The 23,032-nt window shown below is 43.2% G+C and overlaps 1 protein-coding gene across 4 annotated transcripts in view; it reads right to left on the reverse strand.

Annotated features, from left to right (window-relative positions):
* The window catches only part of USP13 (ubiquitin specific peptidase 13), a 134,517-nt gene that overhangs the window by 43,566 nt on the left and 67,919 nt on the right, over window positions 1-23,032 (reverse strand). For all 4 annotated transcript variants that reach the window (XM_077290459.1, XM_077290456.1, XM_077290458.1 and 1 more), the window contains exons 10-13: window positions 18,290-18,383; window positions 14,993-15,118; window positions 13,429-13,582; window positions 9,901-10,075 (exon numbers count right to left, since the gene is read on the reverse strand). In XM_077290459.1, the coding sequence (XP_077146574.1) occupies window positions 9,901-10,075; window positions 13,429-13,582; window positions 14,993-15,118; window positions 18,290-18,383 (549 nt within the window). The remainder of the gene's footprint in view (window positions 1-9,900; window positions 10,076-13,428; window positions 13,583-14,992; window positions 15,119-18,289; window positions 18,384-23,032) is intronic.

Consider the following 23,032-nt stretch of genomic DNA (forward strand, 5'->3'; position numbering starts at 1 on the left):
CATAAAATGTTGAAAAATTATGTCATTCTTGAGTATATCACTCAATGGTGCTCATAAACGTGTCAAATTTGATCTATAATATACTTTAATATACGTTACTTTAATCTTTAATATACTTAAGAACAGGGTCCCAGACATCACACAGGGGGTCTGAAACGCCGCACAGTGGTCCAAAATATCGCTGTGCTCTGCCTGGGGCCCCATATGCTGCCTGGGGCCCCTGTGCTCTGCCTGGGGCCCCATATGCTGCCTGGGGCCCCTGTGCTCTGCCTGGGGCCCCTGTGCTCTGCCTGGGGCCCCTGTGCTCTGCCTGGGGCCCCATATGCTGCCTGGGGCCCCTGTGCTCTGCCTGGGGCCCCATATGCTGCCTGGGGCCCCTGTGCTCTGCCTGGGGCCCCATAGGCTGCCTGGGGCCCCTGTGCTCTACCTGGGACCACTGTGCTCTGCCTGGGGCCCCATATGCTGCCTGGGGCCCCTGTGCTCTGCCTGGGGCCACTGTGCTCTGCCTGGGGCCCCATATGCTGCCTGGGGCCCCTGTGCTCTGCCTGGGGCCCCATATGCTGCCTGGGGCCCCTGTGCTCTGCCTGGGGCCCCATGTTCTGCCTGGGGCCCCTGTGCTCTGCCTGGGGCCACTGTGCTCTGCCTGGGGCCCCATATGCTGCCTGGGGCCCCTGTGCTCTGCCTGGGGCCCCATATGCTGCCTGGGGCCCCTGTGCTCTGCCTGGGGCCCCTGTGCTCTGCCTGGGGCCACTGTGCTCTGCCTGGGGCCCCATAGGCTGCCTGGGGCCCCTGTGCTCTGCCTGGGGCCCCTGTGCTCTGCCTGGGGCCCCATATGCTGCCTGGGGCCCCTGTGCTCTGCCTGGGGCCCCTGTGCTCTGCCTGGGGCCCCATGTTCTGCCTGGGGCCCCTGTGCTCTGCCTGGGGCCCCTGTGCTCTGCCTGGGGCCCCATATGCTGCCTGGGGCCCCTGTGCTCTGCCTGGGGCCACTGTGCTCTGCCTGGGGCCCCATATGCTGCCTGGGGCCCCTGTGCTCTGCCTGGGTGTAGGACACTGGTGACGTCACTTATCTCCGGACATTAGCTCCGGACATTAGCTCCGGACATTAGCTCCGGACAAAGCCACGGAAGTTGGCACAAATTGCAGGAAGTAGTATTCTAGGCAATTAATCTCCGGACATTAGCTCCGGACATTAGCTCCGGACATTAGCTCCAGAAATTAGCTCCGAACATTATCTCCGGACATTAGCTCCGGACAAAGCCACGGAAGTTGGCACAAATTGCAGGAAGTAGTATTCTAGGCAATTATATATTAGAAGCCCTCTTGCATGCCAATCCAAACAGCGTGTAATATACTCACTGTCAGAATTCAGCTCTGCTTGCTGGTTCCAGGAGTCATCACATAGCCACTTTACTCATATGCATCCTGGTATATAAATCCCCTATTCTTCCACTGTTGAATAGAAATTAAGTGATTCTACTCACCTTCTCTCCGTTTCCCCACCACATAGAGTTCTCTTCTGAAGCCAGCAGCTGACTTTAGTATGCAAGTGACGGGAGCGTGTGACATCACTGCTATGCGCCTCAGTCATGTGCATGCCGATTTCAGCTACTGGCCTCTGATGGTCGGCAGCGTGTATTAAGCTGCAATACACTTCAGCTGAATGTGCGTGCAAGGATGCACATCCAGTTGAAGTTTGCACTGGTGTTGGGGGAGCCCTGTTGCAACCTCAGTGACCGCGATCATTATGCCCATGTTCATGAGTTATAGTCGGGAGTTTCCAAATGTGCTCCCCACAATCTGCAGGGCATATTAACGCCTACCACATATTACCCAAAAATGGAGTGTGTAGGGGAAAAATAAGGGCACACTATTCATTGTACTGGGAATCATGCCTTTAGTAATAATGTTTTGTTATTCAGATTATGGACACCATTTACTTTTACTCTGTTGCAAAATTCCAAGTGTACATGCTTCAAGTCAAATATCAGGTGTCAGTAAAAAGTTATTTCTTCAATCACTTGTTAACATTCCTTCACAGCAACCAAGACCCTGGAAAATTTGTCAGATGACACATATATAACGTGTCCATGCACATTAGGTGGCTGTCGGCCAAATGATACTTTGGCCGATTGTTGACTAACAGCCATCTCAGCCGCCACTCCCATACACAGGAGTGTTTGCTCGGCAGAGCGCTACCGTGTCCTCCATGAGAAAGCAGCCAACTGATATGTCAGCCAGCGGCCTATTTCAGGGCGGACAATGTGATCGGCAATCCGAGATAGGACATATGTGATCCCCATCTCTCTCAACCATCAGTCGGCTGGCGTTCCCAAAACTGTCAATATCAGTGGGTTCAGCTGACATTAATGTGTATGGGGACCTTTAAATTACTTTACAGAGAAGTGGTAGCAACTTAAATAAGGCCTGAGTCTTTGTTATTTTCTATCATGGAATAACTTATTTGTTGCCCTGAGAGTTAATTATCAAGTTCCCCAGTGTAAGAGTAGAATTCTGACTGAACCATGAGTACAAGGAAACATCCCTACAATGGAAGATAATGAGAATATTTAACATTTATTGCGGATGAAATAAGAACTAAACATGTCATCAATTCTCTAAGTAAATATAATTCTAATGGTGTGATTGACAATAAATTCTCCCCAGATGTCGGTAACAACTCATCCAATCCACACAGGCAAAGAAATAAATCCATAGATGTCCATAAGTTATGTTATATGTAACAATGAGAAATGACACAGGGAGATAGTGTTGAACACATGAAGAAAGAGATACAAAAAGCCATGGAAAGTCATGACACCTGCTGAAATCAATCAGTAATTAGAAACCAATCCTGCCACTTAGTGAAAAATAATATCTGATGATTCAACTGATGGTCCATAAAAAGGTGTCTCATTACCAAGGTGCCACATAAGAAACATCTCATGATGGGAAAAATCTATGAACTGTCCCAAGACTTTTGTAACCTTATATTGTTTTTATTTGCTTTTTTTTATTTATAATTTTTTTTTCTTTTACTTTGCACTGTACTGTATACACACACACACACATATATATATATATATATATATATATATATATATATATATATATATATATATATATATATATATAAAACTTTCACTTTATTGTTTTTTCCCCATCCCCTCCCCTTTTGAATTGCCACTAAATTGCCTAGACCACAAAATGTTTTCACTCATAGCATATTCACATTCACTTCTTACACATTTACATCCATCTTATTATTTGATTCATCTTGTTCACATGGATAATTGAGGTTATCATCCAAAATTATACTAGGACACTGTGTCCTTATTCCCTTTAAAGGGAATTTGTCACTTCATTTTTCGCATATAAGCTGCACCCACCACCATTAGGGGGTTAACCACAGCATTCTGTATGATAAGCTCCCAATGTAATGTGAAAGATAAGAAAAACAAGTTAGATTATACTCACCCAGGGGCGGTCCCGGTGCGGTCTGGGTCCTGCACCTCCCATCTTCATGTGATGACGCCCTCTTCCTTGCTTCTGTACTGAGAGGCCCGGCGCCTGCGCACTGCAGTACTTTACGCTACCCTCAACAGGGCAAAGAATTACGCCTGGGCAGGAGCCGCGACAGAAGCAGGGAAGAGGACGTCATCACATGAAGATGGGAGGCCCCGGACCTGCGACGCCCATCGGACCCACCTGTGACGTGCTGCTCAGACACTGCACCCAGAGAACGATGGTGGTCTCATCAGGAGAGCGCCACTACACAGCTGTTCTCCAATGGTCATGCAGGTGATTGGCTGCATGGATATATAGAAAAAGGCCCTATGTGCATCTACTCTGCACCCTCTCTGAAGAAGCAACTATGCGAAACGCGCATTAGGGGAACTCAAGTCCTGCTAAATATAAAATGTATTTATGATTTGAAGTGCTTACTGATGCCCAGTCTGTCTCAACTACTTGGAAATAACAAGTTCCTAACAGGTTGTATCTTATGCACTTTACACTTTATATTTATATACTTACCCTTGTAGATGGAAAAATTTCCTTAGGTATATACTAATCCTATCTGATTAACATTTAACCATCTATTTTCTTAGATATATAGTCTGCGGATGCCTTTGTATTTTCACTCACTTTCAATCTGATTGTTGTTCCATCTGATTCTACTAGGTGGAGATATTGTGCACTGGAATATTGATTTATATTAGGCTGGTTTCACACTTGCGTTTTGATCTGCAGCATTTTTAAAAAAAACGCAGGTGGTGAAAAAACGCATGTAAACGCGTTTAAACGCTGCATTTTTTAGACGCATGCGTTTTTGCATTGGAAAAAAAAAAAACGTTTACATGCGTTTTTTCATGCGTTTGCGTTTTTGAAACACATGCTGAGAAGTGTGTGACAGCTGCCAATCATCAAAATCAACTAGAAAACCCACTATAAATAGAAATAGCTAGGGTTAGGGTTAGGGATAGGGTTAGGGTTAGGATCCCTAGGGTTAGGGTTAGGGGTAGCTTTTTATTAGAAGAATGTCCTGGTCACCAGGTCACTGATAAGCAACCCCCCACCATCAAGGTGATAAAGGGATCCAAACCCTAACCCTACCCCTGACAAGCCACCCCCCACCATCAAGGTGATAAAGGGATCCAAACCCTACCCCTGACAAGCCACCCCCCACCATCAAGGTGATAAAGGGATCCAAACCCTAACCCTGACAAGCCACCCCCCACCATCAAGGTGATAAAGGGATCCAAACCCTAACCCTAACCTTACCCCTAACCCTAACCCTGACAAGCCACCCCCCACCATCAAGGTGATAAAGGGATCCTAACCCTACCCCTAACCCTAGGGATCCTAGGGATCCATAGGAATTGGCTATTATGTTGACCTGGTGACCAGGACATTCTTCTAATAAAAATCTTTGTTCAATGTGGACACCCCAAGATATACGGTATTGCTATAAAGTACTAAAAATATAAACTCGTAGAGTATTGACTGTCATAGTGTTAGGGTTAGGGGTAGGGTTAGGGTTTGGATCCCTTTATCACCTTGATGGTGGGGGGTGGCTTGTCAGGGTTAGGGTTAGGGTTTGGATCCCTTTATCACCTTGGTGGGGGGTGGCTTGTCAGGGTTAGGCCATGTGCACACGTTCAGGATTTTTAGCGTTTTTTTCGCGTTTTTTCGCTATAAAAACGTGATAAAAACGCGAAAAAAACGCTTACATATGCCTCCTATTATTTTAAGTGTATTCCGCATTTTTTGTGCAAATGTAGCCTTTTTTTCCGCGAAAAAATCGCATCGCGGAAAAAAAAGCAACATGTTCATTAAAATGCGGAATTGCAGGGGATTCCGCACACCTAGGGGTCCATTGATCTGCTTACTTCCCGCACGGGGCTGTGCCCACGATGCGGGAAGTAAGCAGATTATGTGCGGTTGGTACCCAGGGTGGAGGAGAGGAGACTCTCCTCCACGCACTGGGCACCATATAAGTGGTCAAAAAATAAGAATTAAAATAAAAAATAGTCCTATACTCACCCTCGATGTCCCGCGCAGTCTTCCCGCCTCCACTGCACGCTGCCGTTCGGTTCCTGTAGCTGCTGTGCGGCGAAAGACCTGCCGATGACGTCACTGTCCTGTGATTGGTCGTGAGCGGTCATGTGACCGCTCACGTGACCGTGACGTCACGCTAGGTCCTGTGCGCACAGACCAGCTATAGGAAGAGGAGCCGGACGCCGGTGAGGAGATGTCTGGGTGAGTATAAGCATTTTTTTATTTTTTTTATTATTTTTAAACATTCTATCTTTTACTATAGATGCTGCATAAGCTGCATCTATAGTAAAAAGTTGGTCACACTTGTCAAACGCTATGTTTGACAAGTGTGACCAACCTGTCAGTCAGTTTTCCAAGCGATGCTACAGATCGCTTGGAAAACTTTAGCATTCTGCAAGCTAATTACGCTTGCAGAATGCTAAAAAAACGCAAAAAAAACGCAAAAAAAACGCAAAAAAAAAAATGCGGATTTCTTGCAGAAAATTTCCGGTTTTCTTCAGGAAATTTCTGCAAGAAATCCTGAACGTGTGCACATACCCTTAGGGTTTGGATCCCTTTATCACCTTGATGGTGGGGGGTGGCTTGTCAGGGTTAGGGTTAGGGTTTGGGTTAGGATCCCTTTATCACCTTGATGGTGGGGGGTGGCTTGTTAGGGTTAGGGTTTGGATCCCTTTATCACCTTGATGGTGGGGGGTAGCTTGTCAGTGTGTATTCTTGTTTTTTTCTATAAAAACGCATGCGTTTTTAACGCAAGCAAACGCATGTGCTTAAAAACGCATGCGTTTACATAGACAGCAATACGTTTTTTTGCCGCAAAAAAATGCCTCTAGAAATTACTACATGTTGCATTTCTGCAACCGAACGCATGCAGCAAAAAAACGCATGCGTTGTTAAACGCGGCCAAACGCGTACACAAAAAAACGCATGCGTTTTTAATGTTAAACATGGGGAAAAAAAACGCTGCAGATCAAATCGCAAGTGTGAAACCAGCCTTAATTATATCATATTTGTGTATTTTTGTTGTGACTGTCCACGAATATTAAGCACAATTTCTCCATAAGGACTCGCATTCATCTTAATGATTTCTATATTATTTATTGAGTTTTTCACAAATACTGTTCACTCATTTAAATTTGCCAGTGACATGATTTTGCAGTAGATCCCTTTTTTACTCTGTTTTTATGTTATGTTTGTTATTTGAATACATGTCTAATAAAAATCTTTATTTTAAATTGAATATTGATCTTATAATTATTTCTTTATTGGAGCACTATTTATGGATTGATGATTTATTTACACTCCCAAAGACGTATACAACCTTGTTAGACTATTTGTTGCAAAGCATATTGATGACATTGGTTAAACTACTAAAATGTTCCACTGAGCACTGTTGGGGCCTTAATCCAGAACCGGAAAGAACATCATTCACCAAAAACTACCCTAAAGCAGGTACTCCATGTAAGATTTCAGACAGAGGAGTGAAAAGAATTACCTGAAGAGATGTCCAAAAGTCAAGGATCACCTGTGGAGAGCTACAGAACAGAAAGATCTACAATTACTTAAAAAAAACTAAGTAATGCACTCAACCTCCATGGTCTGTATGCACGCCCACCAAGCAAGACTCCCTTGCTGAACAAAAAGCATTTTGAAGCGCATTTGAAGTTTGCTCAACAACATTTAGACAAGTCTGTGAAATACAGGAACAATATAGTCTGGTCAGATGAGACCAAAATTGATCTCTTTGGATGCCATAACACACACCATGTTTAGAGACCAAAAGGTACTGCTTATCACCCCAAAAACACCATACCAACAGTGAAGTTTAGAGGAGGAAATATCAAGGTGTCGAGCGGTTTTCAGCATATGGCACTGGCAAACTTCATATACTATATTTTGCTGATGTAAGAAGCACCCCAAATTTTGGGGAGGAAAACAGGGACATTTTTTTTAATAAAATGGTGCGGGTTCTACTACGCTTTTACGGTAGCTTACCTGGGGGGCAGCGGTGGTGGAACGGGGTCCCAGGTGGCAGGGTTGCTGCTGATGGAGGAAGGAGATGCTGTGGGCTCCGGCCTGGAAGAAAGGAGTGTTCAACGGCAGCAGGAGTCGGGCCATTGCTGCGAGCCCCAGGCAGGTATGACAAGGTGTTCGGTGGTGCAGAGGTCCCGCAGACATTTTGTGACAGCCCGAAGCCCCGCAACTTCCATATTTTCTAATGCGGTGGACTCTGGGAAAATGGCTGCTAGAGGCGGCACACGTGCAATTGAAATATTGGCAGCCAAGATGAGATGAGAGCTCAGTGCCGAGATCTCAATTTGTGCATGTGCTACCTCCAGCGGCCATTTCCCGGAGTCCGCCATATAGAATTGTATGGAAAGTGCGTGGCTCTCACAAAATGTCACTGCAGTCCCTGCACTGCCAAACACCTCGTTGCACCAACCTGGGGCCTGCAGCCATCGCCCAAGTACGGCCTCTAATGCGAGAAACTTCAGTGGCAACAGCAGCAGCGCCCCTGGGACCCCACTCCACTGCAGACGGTAAGCTCCACAGCAACTACAATTCGTATTATAAGAAGCACCTCCATTTTACTCCCAAATTTAGGGGGGAAAAAAAGCGCATCTTACAGGTTGAAAAATACGGTAATTGAAAGAAGGATCAGTGGCCAAATGTATAGATATATTCTTGATAAAACCTGCTGCCATCTAGCAAGATGATGAAGAAGAAACAAGGGTGGAAATTTCAGCAAGACAATGATCTCAAACACACAGCCAGGGAAACTCTCAATTGGTTTCAGAAAAGAAAAATAAAGCTCAGAGTTCAAATCCTGAAGGTTGGGTGAGCTTCTTCTATGAAGAGTGTTTGTGTTGGGCCAAAATCACAACTGAGTAATGCATGCAACTAGTTTCTCCATATAGGAGGCATCTTGAAGAGGTAATATCCAACAAAAGGTTTTGTTATAAGTATTAATTACATTTCAGTAAGCATGTTCAATACTTCTTCCCTGTATAATTTCTCATTATTACACATAACTGAATTCATGGACATCTATGGCTTGATTTTTTTGCCTGTGTGGATTGGATGGGTTGTTACTGACACCTGTTGAGTGTCACAACTCTTGTCGGGTGTCCTGGGACCAGGGGCACCTGATTACTCCAAGATTACTTCTGATGGTGAAGATGCTGGGGCCACGTACCTTGCCTTAGCTCCTGAATCTGCCCTCAGTCTGTACCCTTCCACCAACCAAGGAAAAAGGAGAGTAGTAGTAGTGTACTGTAATATACCAAAGATGACTAACAAGGTAAAACAAACAGGGATAAAGGAAAATACCAATCATACAAATATACTCACACAAACAACAGATGTTACACCGGGGAGTGGAAGATAGGGCAAAATCAAAGTAGGAGAGGAAGGGGGATTAGCACACACCCAAAACCTAGCAACAGTCTCAGATAAAGCCATAAAACGCCTTCTCAAACAACCACCATATCCAACCATGCAGCATAAGCTAGCTCTGACAATGAGTACTTGCTGGGGCCCATATAACATAGGAGATGGGAGTGACTATCAGTGAACAGCTGAGAGCCTTAATGCAAGAAAGCTTTCAAGAGCTCTCAACTGAGCAGATTAACCCCTGCACTGCTAAAAGAAACCTGCACTATTTAATATGAAGGTGAAGTGCTTCTAAACAGTGCAGGAGCAGGAGAAGTCAGACGCTGCGGTCTTCTGGCTCCTCTACGTCGCGGTAAACCCATGACAGTGAGAACTTCATGTCAATCACACCTTTAGAAATATGTTTACATAGAAAATTGGTGATGTGTTAAATACTTATTTCATCCGCTGCATAAAGCTAAGATCAGCGCAGGGAGCTCCACATGTATAGCTTCAATGCAGGGGCAAAAATACCACCGGTGCAACCTGTGCAGCTGTCCAGGAGCCAAATAGACAAGGGTGCAAACTTACTCCTCCAGAAAAGCAAACCGCCTCTGTCATAGACACATTATGAAACTGAAAGGGGCCCATATACTGTTTTTGTGCAGGAATCCTCTGTCTGCCCCTGCTTCAATGAAGACATTGGAAAGTGTGTTGGAGATCAATTGAGTCATTATTATCTATCACTTTTACACACAACTGAACGCCTTCTCATACGCTATTAAATCTGAAATGACTTTTTGGACTGCATTCCAACCCATGTAAAGAGGCTGTAGCAATTGCTCAACTGCAGCGGCCTATTAAAACAGCTGTGCAGGCGCCAGGAGTGGGTCCCCCATTGATCTCATATTGTGGCCAATCATTACAAATGGAATTTTAGAAGGCCAGATATCCCATAAACGGAAGAATACTCACTTAACACCTGCAGATTTGGCTTGAAGAGCGCTGCTCCAGAAGTCATCCACATTCTCAGGCTCAGAAAAGGCCTGGAGACAAGCACTGAATGGAATTCTAGCATGCACAATCTCTGGAGGTGGTTTTCTAGCGCTTTCAGCCTCTCTTCTCTTCATTTCATAGGCGATCAATTCATCTGGAATAAATCCATATAAATATTACCATTACATATGTGACTAGTAAAGTTGTGAGGTGAACATGAATGAATGACCGACTAATAGGATGTAGGACAAAATAAACATTTGGCCCCAAATCTAGAAAATCTTGGAACAAACACATCAATAGTATTCAAGGATTTTACCATGAAATTAGCACCACTATTTAATACATTATTACAAAAAAACTAATATTTAAGTATAAAAATATAAAAAAACAGGCAATACCTGATTAATAGTTGTCCAACAATCTTTAATGAGATACTGATTTCTAATTAGTAAACAGCAGACATAGATATAAAATGTTTGGCTTAGTAGAGGTACCTATATTCCTGAAAATAATTGCGTTAAACTGGTTTTACAGTTGCAGAAAACTCATGTCCCTCAGCTGCAGTTGGTTTAAAAAACCCTCTAGTCTATCATTACCTTCTGTTTGAGCAAAAATACCAATAAAAAGGTGCAGCACCAAATACATAAGTTATAATCATCGTGAGCATAGAGGATGCGATAACTTGATCACTGGGGATCCAACTGATGGGGATCCAACTACCGGAAATTGCCAAGCACAGCGGTGGTCTATCTCCAATAGTACCTTAGACCAGACCTGGGCAAAGTGCGGCCTGCAGGCCACATCCGGCCCTCTCGATGTCTCAGTCCGGCCAAGACAGCCATGGGGCTGGAAATCAGAGGTCCACGGGCCGCACGGTGCCCGCCCATTCGCTGACTCCTTTGGTGGAGGAGGGGCCTCTGGCCACTTACTCCACCAATCAGCGTGAGAAACAGCTGACGCGATGACGTCATTTCATCATGTCAGCTGTGTACTGTGGAGAGTCAGCGCACTGTTGGCAGAGATAGAAGCAGAGCACCGGGGAATGGGACTGAGGTGAGTATCTGGTGTTCTTTTTTTATTTTTTCTCATGTGTATGGGCTGTTTCGGTGGGCATGGGGAGGCTAAGGGGGTGACATGGTGCTGCACATGGGGGGGGTGACATGATGTTGCACATGGGGGGGTGACATGGTGCTGCGCACATCGGGTGACATGGTGCTGCACATAGGGGAGTTTCATGATGCTGCACATGGGGGGGTGACATGGTGCTGCACATGGGGGAGTGACATGGTGCTGCATATGGGGGGGTGACATGGTGCTGCACATGGGGGTGACATGGTGCTGCATATGGGGGGTGACATGGTGCTGCACATGAGGGGTGACATGGTGCTGCACATGGGGGGGTGACATGGTGCTGCACATGGGGGGTAACAAGGTGCTGCACATGGAGGGTTACATGGTGCTGCACATGGGGGGTGACTTGGTGCTGCACATGGGGCGACATGCTGCACATGGTGCTGCATATGGGGGCGACATGCTGCACCTGGTGCTCCATATGGGGGCGACATGCTGTTCATGGTGCTGCATGTGGGGGGGACATGCTGCACCTGGTGCTCCATATGGGGGCGACATGCTGCACATGGGGAGGCTATGTGGGGCTCATGCAGTGTACATAGGGAGGCTGTGTGTGCGGCTCATGCTGTATATATAGGGAGGCAGTGTGGGGCTCACACACTACATAAAGAGGCTGTGTGGGGCTCATGCAGTGTATATGGGGAGGCTTTGTGGGGCTCATGCTGTATATATAGGGAGGCTGTGTGGGGCTCATGCTGTATATATAGGGAGGCTGTGGGGCTCATGCTGTATATGGGGGAGGCTGTGTGGGGCTCATGCAGTGTATATGGGGAGGCTGTGTGGGGCTCATGCTGTATATGGGGGAGGCTGTGTGGGGCTCATGCTGTGTATATGGGGAGGCTGTGTGGGGCTCTTGCTGTATATGGGGGAGGCTGTGAGGCTCATGCAGTGTACATAGAGAGGCTGTGTGTGCGGCTCACGCAGTATATATAGGGAGGCTGTGTGGGGCTCATGCAGTGTATATGGGGAGGCTGTGTTGGGCTCATGCTGTATATGGGGGAGGCTATGTGGGGCTCATGCAGTGTACATAGGGAGGCTGTGTGTGTGGCTCATGTAGTATAAATAGGGAGGCTGTGTGGGGCTCACACACTGTATATAGGGAGGCTGTGTGGGGCTCATGCTGTATATGGGGGAGGCTGTGTAGGGCTCATGCAGTGTACATAGAGATGCTGTGTGGGGCTCATGCAGTGTATATGGGGAGGCTGTGTGGGGCTCATGCAGTATATATAGGGAGGCTGTGTGGGGGCTCATGCAGTGTATATGGGGAGGCTGTGTGGGGGCTCATGCAGTGTATATAGGGAGTCTGTGTGGGGCTTATGCAGTGTATATGGGGAGGCTGTGTGGGGCACATGCAGTGTATACAGGGAGTCTGTGTGGGGCTTATGCAGTGTATATGGGGAGGCTGTGTGGGGCTCATGCTGCATATGGGGAAGGCTTATGCAGTGTATATGGGGAGGCTGTGTGGGGCTCATGCAGTGTATATGGGGAGGCTGTGTGGGGCTCATGCAGTGTATATAAGGAGGCTGTGTGGGGCTTATGCAGTGTATATGGGGAGGCTGTGTGGGGCTCATATAGTGTGTATGGGGAGTCTGTGTGAGGCTCATGACGCATATAAGGGCCAGTGGGGGGCTCATACGATATACAGAAGGGACTGTACTCGGGTTCAAATGATATATAGGAGGATGTCAGCATATTTAATTCTGCTCAATATTAAGTGATACAATGAATATTAATAAAATTGTCAATAATATGATAATTATAATATATCGATAATATTGAGCAGAATTAATTTTGGCCTATTGGTTTGGCCCTCCACAACATTTACGGTCTCTCATGTGGCCCCTAAGGAAAATTAATTGCCCACCCCTGCCTTAGACAATAAATGGTGTGGCGACGCGCATGCTCAAGCCCTGGACTAAGGATTGGTGGGGTCCCAGCGATCAATAAGTTATCCTATATCCGGATGATGGATATAACTAATATACTTGGTACAAACATTTAATAATTTTAAAGAGGTACATTTATCTACGTTGTGATAAAACTTTGATGTGCAGATCCTCAATTATTCCTCCTGAAACTGTATAAATAAGTCGAAAAGCAGATGTCAAAAGGAAACAAGCCCCTGCAAAATCTGACCCTCTTTTTTGTTTAGTGCTGACAATATGAGGCTGTGCAAGGGAACATCCCATCGAAAAGAGGAATGGTAATGCCCAGTTGTCAATTTATTCACTTCAGTGAGAAATAAAAAAGGAATGGCATAAATATAAGAAAACATGATCCAGCAATTATTTCATGGAGAATACAGGAGACTACTAAAAATAAACCAGATGTGACAAACCCTCTATGCCTTATTCCTTCATTCTTAGAATATACCTTTATTTGTTGCCGCTTCCATAGCCACAGGCAACTGCATGATATAATCAACTCTTTCTGTGTAGCGAACCTTCCTGGATTGGCAGCATTGTGTCTGCTCTTCTACCAAAAAGCGGAAGACATCAGTGGGATTTTCCGAACCTATGCTATTTCTCTACAAATCAAAAAAGAGAAAGTCTTCACAAAACATGCAAAAAAAGCATCAACAGGTAATTAATCTAAGGTCAGAAAAATACAAAGGTCATCCATGCATTTAAGGTCATCCATTCATTTAATTCTTATTTTTGCTTTATAGCTTTCAATACACTGTATGTTGTTTTGTGTTCCATCTAGTTTATTTGAGGGGGTAGTGACCGCCTCACCCTAACTTGTCATAAGCACAGATCGAGCTTTACCTTTATAGCCTAAATAGAATTTACCTCCCTACTGGAGCTGAAAGCACCAACACAGGCATGATGGTGTGATGATGGGTATCAGTACTGTCAGATGATTGCAAAGCCAGACCCCCTGCCAGTGGCCCAGTAAGGCTACATTCACATTTGCGGCCTGCGCCGCAGTGTCGGGCGTCGCAGCGTCGCCGCATGCGTCATGCGCCCCTATATTTAACATGGGGGCGCATGGACATGCGTCGCACTTGCGTTTTGCGCCGCATGCGTCGCTGCGGCGCCCGCGTCCGGGCGCAGAGGACGCAGCAAGTTGCATTTTTGCTGCGTCCAAAATCAATTAAAAAAATGACGCATGCGGCGCAAAACGCAGCGTTGTGCATGCGTTTTGCTGCGTTTTTGTTTGCGTTGTGCGCTGCGGCGCCGACGCTGCGGCGCACAACGCAAATGTGAACGTAGCCTAAATGCTATTGTGCCCTGGTAGTTAACACCAGAATACAACTTTGGTGACAATTTCATATCTTTCATATCTAGTTTTCCTGGATTATTTGATTTTTTGGGCCTAATAACTAACTGGCAGGTATTTGCTAACTACCTGCCTGTTCTGCCCTGTGCCGGTCTCTCCAGGCTCCCAGCAGCTACAGACCACTCCGGCCGGAAATCCTGCAGCTTCCGCTGACGTCATGTCAACAGAGCAGCACCTTCCCATATTCTCTGTTCTGTTGACAGGACATCTATGTGGATGTCATACTGAATGACAGCAATCTAACTGCAGGGAGCATGATGTCAGCAGTCACGACCCACCAACAGAGCAGTCAGGAAGAGGAACATCTGCTCTGCTGACATGGAGCAGCAGAATTGCTGGCAGGAGTGGTCAAAGACCGCTCTGAGCCAGCACCAGGTAGAACAGATAGATAGTTAGTAACTACCTGGATCTTCTTTCTTAGGCTCATAGTGAAAAAATTATATACATAAATAAAATATTCCCGGAAAATCCCTTTTATAACCAATGTGGATTGCAGTCACGTCATATTTGAAAGTACCTCACAAACTAGAAAAAGTTGGGGACTCCTGAACTAAAGAGATGGACATCACCTTTCAAATAAATCTACTAATTTTTTACATAAAGAAACTGGAAAAACAGTTATATCTTCCCTACAAATCAACATTACATTACATACCTCTGCTAGATTAATAAGGTGCAAGAGAAACTCTTGTACATCTTGTTGTCTGTTTGAGGAGAATTCGGTATGCCCTCGGCTTACAAAGGCCTTAAACATTCGAGTTGTAATCCCTTTTGGTTGAAGCTGAAAACAAAAGTAGACAGAATATGTACATGCAGAAAGCTTAAATATGGAAATATCAAAATACATTGACAATCAAGGACACTTTAACGACATCTCGAAGGTCATATCCCAATATGTAGTAGGTGTAATAATAACAATATTAGCAAATATCTCCAATTAGAAATGAAGTATAGTTTTTCTGATTCACTGTCTCTTTCCTCATGTGTAGGCATTGCAGGACCTTAGGTATCTATGGTTACAACCACTAGCAACTAACTAACTATCACTATTTCAGTGGTCATAACCATGGATACCTAAGGTCCTAAAAACCACAAAAAGAGTCAAAAATCCTCAAATATTCAAGAAAAAACAAAAACAGGCAGAGATGCTTACTTGTCTAACTAGCCCTCAATACAAATGCACTAACAGGGTGCAGCGGAGACAGCCAGCCTGCAATCAGGGATTGGCCGTGTGGCACACCAGTGCAAAAAAATATAATCTGTATGTGGCAGTGTTCACACAAGGATCAATGTTCACACGCGGTAAGCTCGCTGAAACCACTGCTGGTCAGCTTGTTTATCTTACCTGCACCTTGAGTGCCTATGCTGCTTCTTCAGTTTAAGTAGCTTATACATGAGCAAGTTAATCTGACCCGTGTCACCCACAGCTCACATCGGGTATCAGTGGAGACATTAATAGCAGGAGGAGATGCAGGGTCTGGGATACTGCTGTCCTAAGATGGCCTTACTGAGCATTAGCCCAGTACATGGCACGTTACAATGTTGCTCTTAATTACCCATGTTCACACTAATTCAAATTGTCAATTTCTAAAAACGCAAATGAAAATTTTTTTAAAAAAAAGGATCTGTTTCGCAACTCATAACTGATGCCAATGTTAGCGGGACCCTATTGATTATTTTGGGGTATGTCAGCATTGTTGTCATGATGAAGAGCTAGTGTAGCTCAAAGCGCGCCGACAGTTGCTTTAACCCATTATCTACCACTGTCCTTTTTTTGGGACGCCTAATCTTTAGATTCTAGCAACTAAGATTTTAGAATTTTTATAATTAGGTCCAATTTTTTGTGTTGTGTTTGTAAAATGAATGTTTTTCAAAATAGGAAATCATGTCATTGTCATTTTTAATTGAATATTGGGACGCCCTTTTCTGAAAAATCCGTACTTGTAAAAATTTTAATTTGGCAAGTAATGAGTTAACATGTTTTTAAACTTCACATTTATTTGTAGATTAAAATATGAAAAAAAGTAATGTTTTAATTAATTTTGCGGTTGCTGGATTTTCCACTTTTTTTCAAGGTTCACTTGCTCAGGAAACCAGCCTGAAGCCTCCCTCATTTCAGGCATTTCTCAACCCGGTGAGCTGATGACTGCTTTGGTGTGAACACATACCCTCTTTCATGACAACTCATGTAAAAAAACAAAAACAAACACTTGGATAAAATCGCCAAGGACTATACAAAATAAATTAGTAAGGTATTATTAATTTTTATTATTATAATGCCAGGACACTGAATTACTAATCTAGCAGAAACGAATCAGCCTGGAGATGCACCAAATCTTAAGCATTTATAGCAGACAAAATCTATCACATTTGTTTTCCAAATTGTCGCATCTACGGGACACAAACGAGTAGCCTACTATCCTCATCAACCCTGCGACTTGCCACATTACAACTATTCTTTTATTTTCTAAGAAGGTTTCAAAGGCTTCAAAATTGATATAACTGGCTAAAAATATAGTATAATTAATAATATATTATACATTAATGTATAATAATAATTTGAGACTCTTCTCAACCATTTTTTCCTCCTTTCATTGCTATAGTGTATCAAAAAAGATACTCAAAATGCTTATTAAAATTTTTTTTTTTTTTAAAGTCACACACACCCCGAAGATACTGCGCATTGATGAAACCTGTTAGAGGAAGGGCTATTTTTGTTTATCTGTTCACTGCCAAATGGTATTCTTACCCACCCCCATTCTATAAAAGATCATTCCTGAAGGCTCTCCCTAGACCAACAGCCTCAGCTACAGACGTATCAGCTCTCTTACACTAGAGGAAAGGATCATTCCTCTGGCTACAACCCAGGTTACCATAATACACTGTACAGCTAAACCAAGTATCTAGATAAAAGTCATTAGTAACTTACTGTATGTTATTACATATTCCTTTAACCCATTATATTGAAATCCAATGAAATATCTGTAGCTCAATGTGTTATTTCCTCAAATGGCTATTGCACATGAACAATTGTTATTCAAAATTTTCTTCATTTGGAGTGTGGCTTAAAACGTTGCTACACTTTAATTAAACTAATACACTTTGTAATATATCTTATTAGAGAAATATATCCTTTTCTCCCACTTATCATTTTTCTCTGCTATCATTCTTCTCTACTCTTTTAGCTCAGTCTCAAAACCAGCTCAAATCTGTCTACAAATCTGTTTTCAGTGAGTGATCACATTACACCTGCTACTATAAAACTCTATGGAGAGCGGAGAGGGAAGGAGCTGGAGGAAAACAGAAGAGAAAGGAACAAAAAGAAAACTGTTGAGGGTTGAAGTGCAGAGGTAATAACTGCAAAAAATGCAGGACACAAGTCATTACTGCCAGAAATAGAATTATTCTTCATATAAAAACACCCTTTAAATGCCCCTCACCTGTGTCATGGCATACTTCAATGATGATCGCTCATTCATAAGGTAAGGTTCACTTAGAGCCTTGGTACATGTCATTTATCGTGAAGGCCATTACTTAAACATCCATAACACAATAGGAAACACACATTTTCTAATGGATTCCACTATGATTTCCACCCTATGCATTAAAGAAAGCCTGCCAGTGACGTTAACTGTTAATATGATTATGATAACTTGTTCTTTTGGGAATAACCCTTTACTATAAGAATATTCTCATTCATTGACTGTAAATGTGATTCAATTCTGCACCAACGAAGAAGTACAAACTACATTAGGAACTTTTAGAAGTTTTCATTTACACAGCATTTAATAATTTACATAAAACCTTGTTCTGAATAACATAGATCTCTCTCATAGGCCATATACACTCATAAATAAAAAGGAATTTTACAGAATACAATAAGTTGGGTGCTATTTTCTTCGGTAAACATTATTACTAGTTTTCCACCTTTAGCAAATGTCAGAATAAATACCTTGTTCTCTTCTTTCATCACCTGTTCTATCAGCTCACATTTCACTGGTGGCTTTGAGTACTGTCCAGAGAGTAGACCGTGACCGAATTTAGCCCTACCGGTGAAGAGAAGGAAAACGGTATCAGCCATGAAGGATACTGTACAGGATAAGAAAAGTGAGAGTTTGTGACTTGGTCCAGAAATACTGTGGCTTAGATAATGCTGAACCAGGGACTAGCATCCACAATATCTAATAACATCGCTCTGCACACCAAAATTACAAAACATACAATACAAGACAGTGCACAAAAATGTACCGTACTTTTATTTTTGTTTCAAATAGTCATGCAGCAGATATAAGCTTTGACTTTCTAATTCACATTAGACTGCATTGATATGATTGGATTTAAATCTAACGTCTATTTTCTGAAGCAGAAATTAGAGTCTGACCATTTGCACGGTCATCCAGAAAGACTTGTCAATTTTTGTACTTTCCACCACATACTTGGGATGTAATTTTTTTCACAGTCTTTGGGATGAAAATACTGTTGTGCTAATATATCCCTAAATAGACAGCCAATTAAAAATTCATTCAGAAACATGGGCTAGAAAACATATTTATCTTATTGTAAGAGTGGGGTCACACAACCGTTTTCTTTCTATCTGAGAAAAACGGTACAATTACGCTGATCAGACTGGCATCAGTTTTTCTTGGAGATGGAGGAAAAGAAAGTCCCCCCATTTATTGTGAAAATCGGACTGCAAATCAATGTCACCCGATTGCAGTCCAATGTTTTTCACGTAACCACAGATTTGTTAGCAAAGTTAGTCCATAAGTAATATGCTAAACAATACTTCCCAACATAATAACAATGCAACGACTTGACCAAGGATGTATATCATCCGGGTGACAAAAGAGAAGTGTATTGAATATTTTTCAATAAAAAGTAATGTTTATTTCACAACAATATGTTAAAACATTCATTAAAAACTACAAAATAAATATAGAAGGATGCAAACCCAGCTTTCTGACACTGGGCACTACATTACGACCTAAAATCCTTTCGTAATCTTCAGATTTCATGATGTTTTGCACACAGTCAAGTCAACCAGTGCCAGAGGCTGCAAAACAACCTCAAAACATCTTTGAGCCTCCACCATACAGTTTTCGACTGGAGGTACTGTATTATTTTCTTTGTAGGCCTCACCCCGTTTTCGGTAAACAGTAGAATGATGTGCTTTACCACAAAGCTCTATTTTGGACTCATCTGTCAACAAGACACTTTCCAAAAGTATTTTGGCAAACTACAGTTTAGCTTTTTCATGTCGCTGTGTCAGCAGTGGGGTCCTCCTGGGTCTCCTGCCATAGCTTTTCATTTAATTCAAATGTATATGGACAGTTCGCGCTGGCACGGATGTACCCTTAGCCTGCAGGACAGCTCAACTTTCTTTAGAACTTGATTGAGGCTGCTTATCCACCATTCAGACTGTCCTACGTTACAACCTTTCATCAATTTTTCTCTGCCGTCTACATAGAGGGAGATTTGCTGCAGTGCCATGGGTTGTAAACGTCTTAATTGTTTTGCTCACCGTGAATAAAGGAATATCATCAAGATCTCTGGACATGGTTTTGTAACCTTGAGATTGTTGATATTTTTCAACAATTTTGCTTCTCAAGTCCTCAGACAGTTCTCTTCTCCTTTTTCTGTTCCTCATGCTTAGTGTGGCACACACAGACACAATGCAAAGATTGAGTCAGCTTCTCCCCTTTTTATCTGGTTTCTGGTGTGATTTTCATATTGCCCACACCTGTTACTTGCTACAGGTGAGTTTGAACAAGCATCACATGCTTGAAACCAAGCTATTTACCTACAATTTTGGAAAGGTGCCAAAAATTTTGTCTAGCCATTTTTAGGGTTTTCTATGTAATTATGGCCATTTCACCTTTTTTTCCCCTCTTTTTTGTGTTGTTCCAAAACACACAAAGGAAACATGTGTATAACAAAACATGTGTGACTGCAATAATTTTCTGCGAGAAATATTTTATTTTCCGGAAGAATTTCAAGGGTTCCAACACTTTCAGCCGTATGTATGTATGTATATACAGTACAAACACACACACACATACACTACAGTAATATGCTGTGCATAAATCAAGAACTGTCACAATATTACAAGTGAATATAACAAAAGCATGACTTGTTAGTAAAAATAGCTGACAGTGTACTGAAACAAAGATTGTCCATGCATACATACATACAAGAGGTAAAGAGGGCAGGTTTTTTTGAACATACAGTTTAGAAGTCATGTCTGAATTTTCACACACTTTTTTGTTGGATGTGAAAGAGTTTTCTTTAATGAGGCAACAATCTGATGCTGACAGTTTTGGGATTCTACCAAGTCTTACCTGGTTTTTAAGAATCCAGTTTTCTATATACCTATTAACCCTTTGCATCTGTCACCAATGTTAGAAACATCTGTTTTCCTATCCTATTCAAGTAATAGGGATGTCGTGCAGAACTCAGCAGAGGTCACTAAACAGTGTGACCGGGCAGTGCTCCGCTCCTACACAGGGTTAGGAGGAGAAAAGCTAATAAAGGTCAAAAAATATATAGTGAATAAAACATGATTTCATTGAGACAAAAATTGGTAAAAGATGGCACTTCATCCCAAAACTCGCCACAGTCTTCATCCCAACCCTAACCTATCACTAACAACTGGTGTTTTCCCCTCCAGCTTTAAACATGCCTCAATCACACCTATCCTCAAAAAGCCCTCTCTTGACCCATCCTCTGTATCTAGCTATCGCCCTATATCACTTCTCCCCTATGCTTCAAAACTACTGGAACAACACGTCCATCTTGAACTGTCCTCCCATCTATCTTCCTGCTCCCTCTTCGACCGCTTACAATCAGGCTTCCGGTCACACCACTACACTGAAACTGCCCTAACTAAGGTCACCAATGACCTATTAATCGCCAAGAGCAAGCGACACTACTCTATCCTCTTCCTCCTGGACCTGTCCTCTGCCTTTGACACAGTGGACCATTCCCTGTTGCTGCGGACCCGCTCATCCCTTGGCCTCACAGACTTGGCCCTATGCTGGATCTGACCGGACATTCAGCGTCTCCCACTCACACACCACCTCGTCACCTCGCCCCCTATCTGTCGGAGTCCCGCAAAGTTCAGTCCTAGGGCCCCTGCTCTTCACCATTTACACTTTTGGCCTGGGACAGCTCATAGAATCTCATGATTTTCAGTATCATCTCTATGCTGACGACACACAGATCTACATCTCTGGACCAGATATCACCACCCTACTAACCAGAATCCCTTAATGTCTGTCCGCTATTTCATCCTTCTTCTCCGCTAGATTTCTAAAACTTAACATGGACAAAACAGAATTCATCGTCTTTCCCCCATCTCACGCGACCCCCCCCAACGAACCTATCCATTACAGTAAACGGCTGCCCACTCTCCCCAGTCCCACAAGCTCGCTGCCTCGGTGTAATCCTTGACACTGATCTCTCCTTCAAACCACATATCCAAGCCCTTTCCACTTCCTGCCGCCTTCAACTCAAAAATATTTCACGGATCCGTACATTCCTAAGCCAAGTATCTGCAAAAACCCTAGTCCATGCCCTCATCTCCCGCCTTGACTACTGTAACCTCCTGCTCTGTGGCCTCCCCTCTAACACTCTCGCACCCCTCCAATCTATTCTAAACTCAGCTGCTCGACTAATCCACCTGTCCCCCTGCTATTCCCCGGCCTCTCCCCTCTGTCAATCCCTTCACTGGCTCCCCATTACCCAGAGACTCCAGTACAAAACCCTAACCATGACATACAAAGCCATCCACAACCTGTGTCCTCCGTATATCTGTGACCTCATCTCCCGGTACTTACCTGCGCGCAACCTCCGATCCTCACAAGATCTCCTTCTCTACTCCCCTCTTATCTCCTCTTCCCACAATCGCATACAAGATTTCTCTCACGCATCACCCCTACTCTGGAACTCTCTACCACAACATATCAGACTCTCACCTACCATCAAAACCTTCAAAAAGAACCTGAAGACCTACCTCTTCCGACAAGCCTGCAACCTGCAGTAATCACCGATCGACCAAACCGATGCACGACCAGCTCTATCCTCACCTACTGTATCCTCACCCATCCCTTGTAGATTGTGAGCCCTCACGGGCAGGGTCCTCTCTCCTCCTGTACCAGTTGTGACTTGTATTGTTCAAGATTATTGTACTTGTTTTTATTATGTATACCCCTCCTCACATGTAAAGCGCCATGGAATAAATGGTGCTATAATAATAAATATTAATAAATAGTAATAATAATAATAATAATAATAAAAGCAAAGAAAGACCCGCACTCATGATGAGACACAATAAAGTACATAATTTACAATGGACATAGCAAGAGACAAAAATATAGCAGATTGGCAAGTATGCAAATATATAAAAAATTGTACAGTCATGCAATCGTTACATATATGTGTATTAAGGTAACCAAACAATGATGCAATATGGACAGATACCAAAATAACTTTAAATATGCGTAAATATATATATATATATATATATATATATATATATATATATATATATATATATATATATATATATATACACATATATATATACACACACACACCAAAATCAAGCAGCCATATGCATATGTATTTAGAATGGACATCAGAAGTCCAAAGAAAGTGAGAAAAAATAATAATAGAAAGTGAGGTATATGCCTATAAA

This window comes from Ranitomeya variabilis, chromosome 2 (genome assembly GCF_051348905.1).
Source record: "Ranitomeya variabilis isolate aRanVar5 chromosome 2, aRanVar5.hap1, whole genome shotgun sequence".
In the NCBI taxonomy this organism is placed as follows: Eukaryota; Metazoa; Chordata; class Amphibia; order Anura; family Dendrobatidae; genus Ranitomeya; species Ranitomeya variabilis.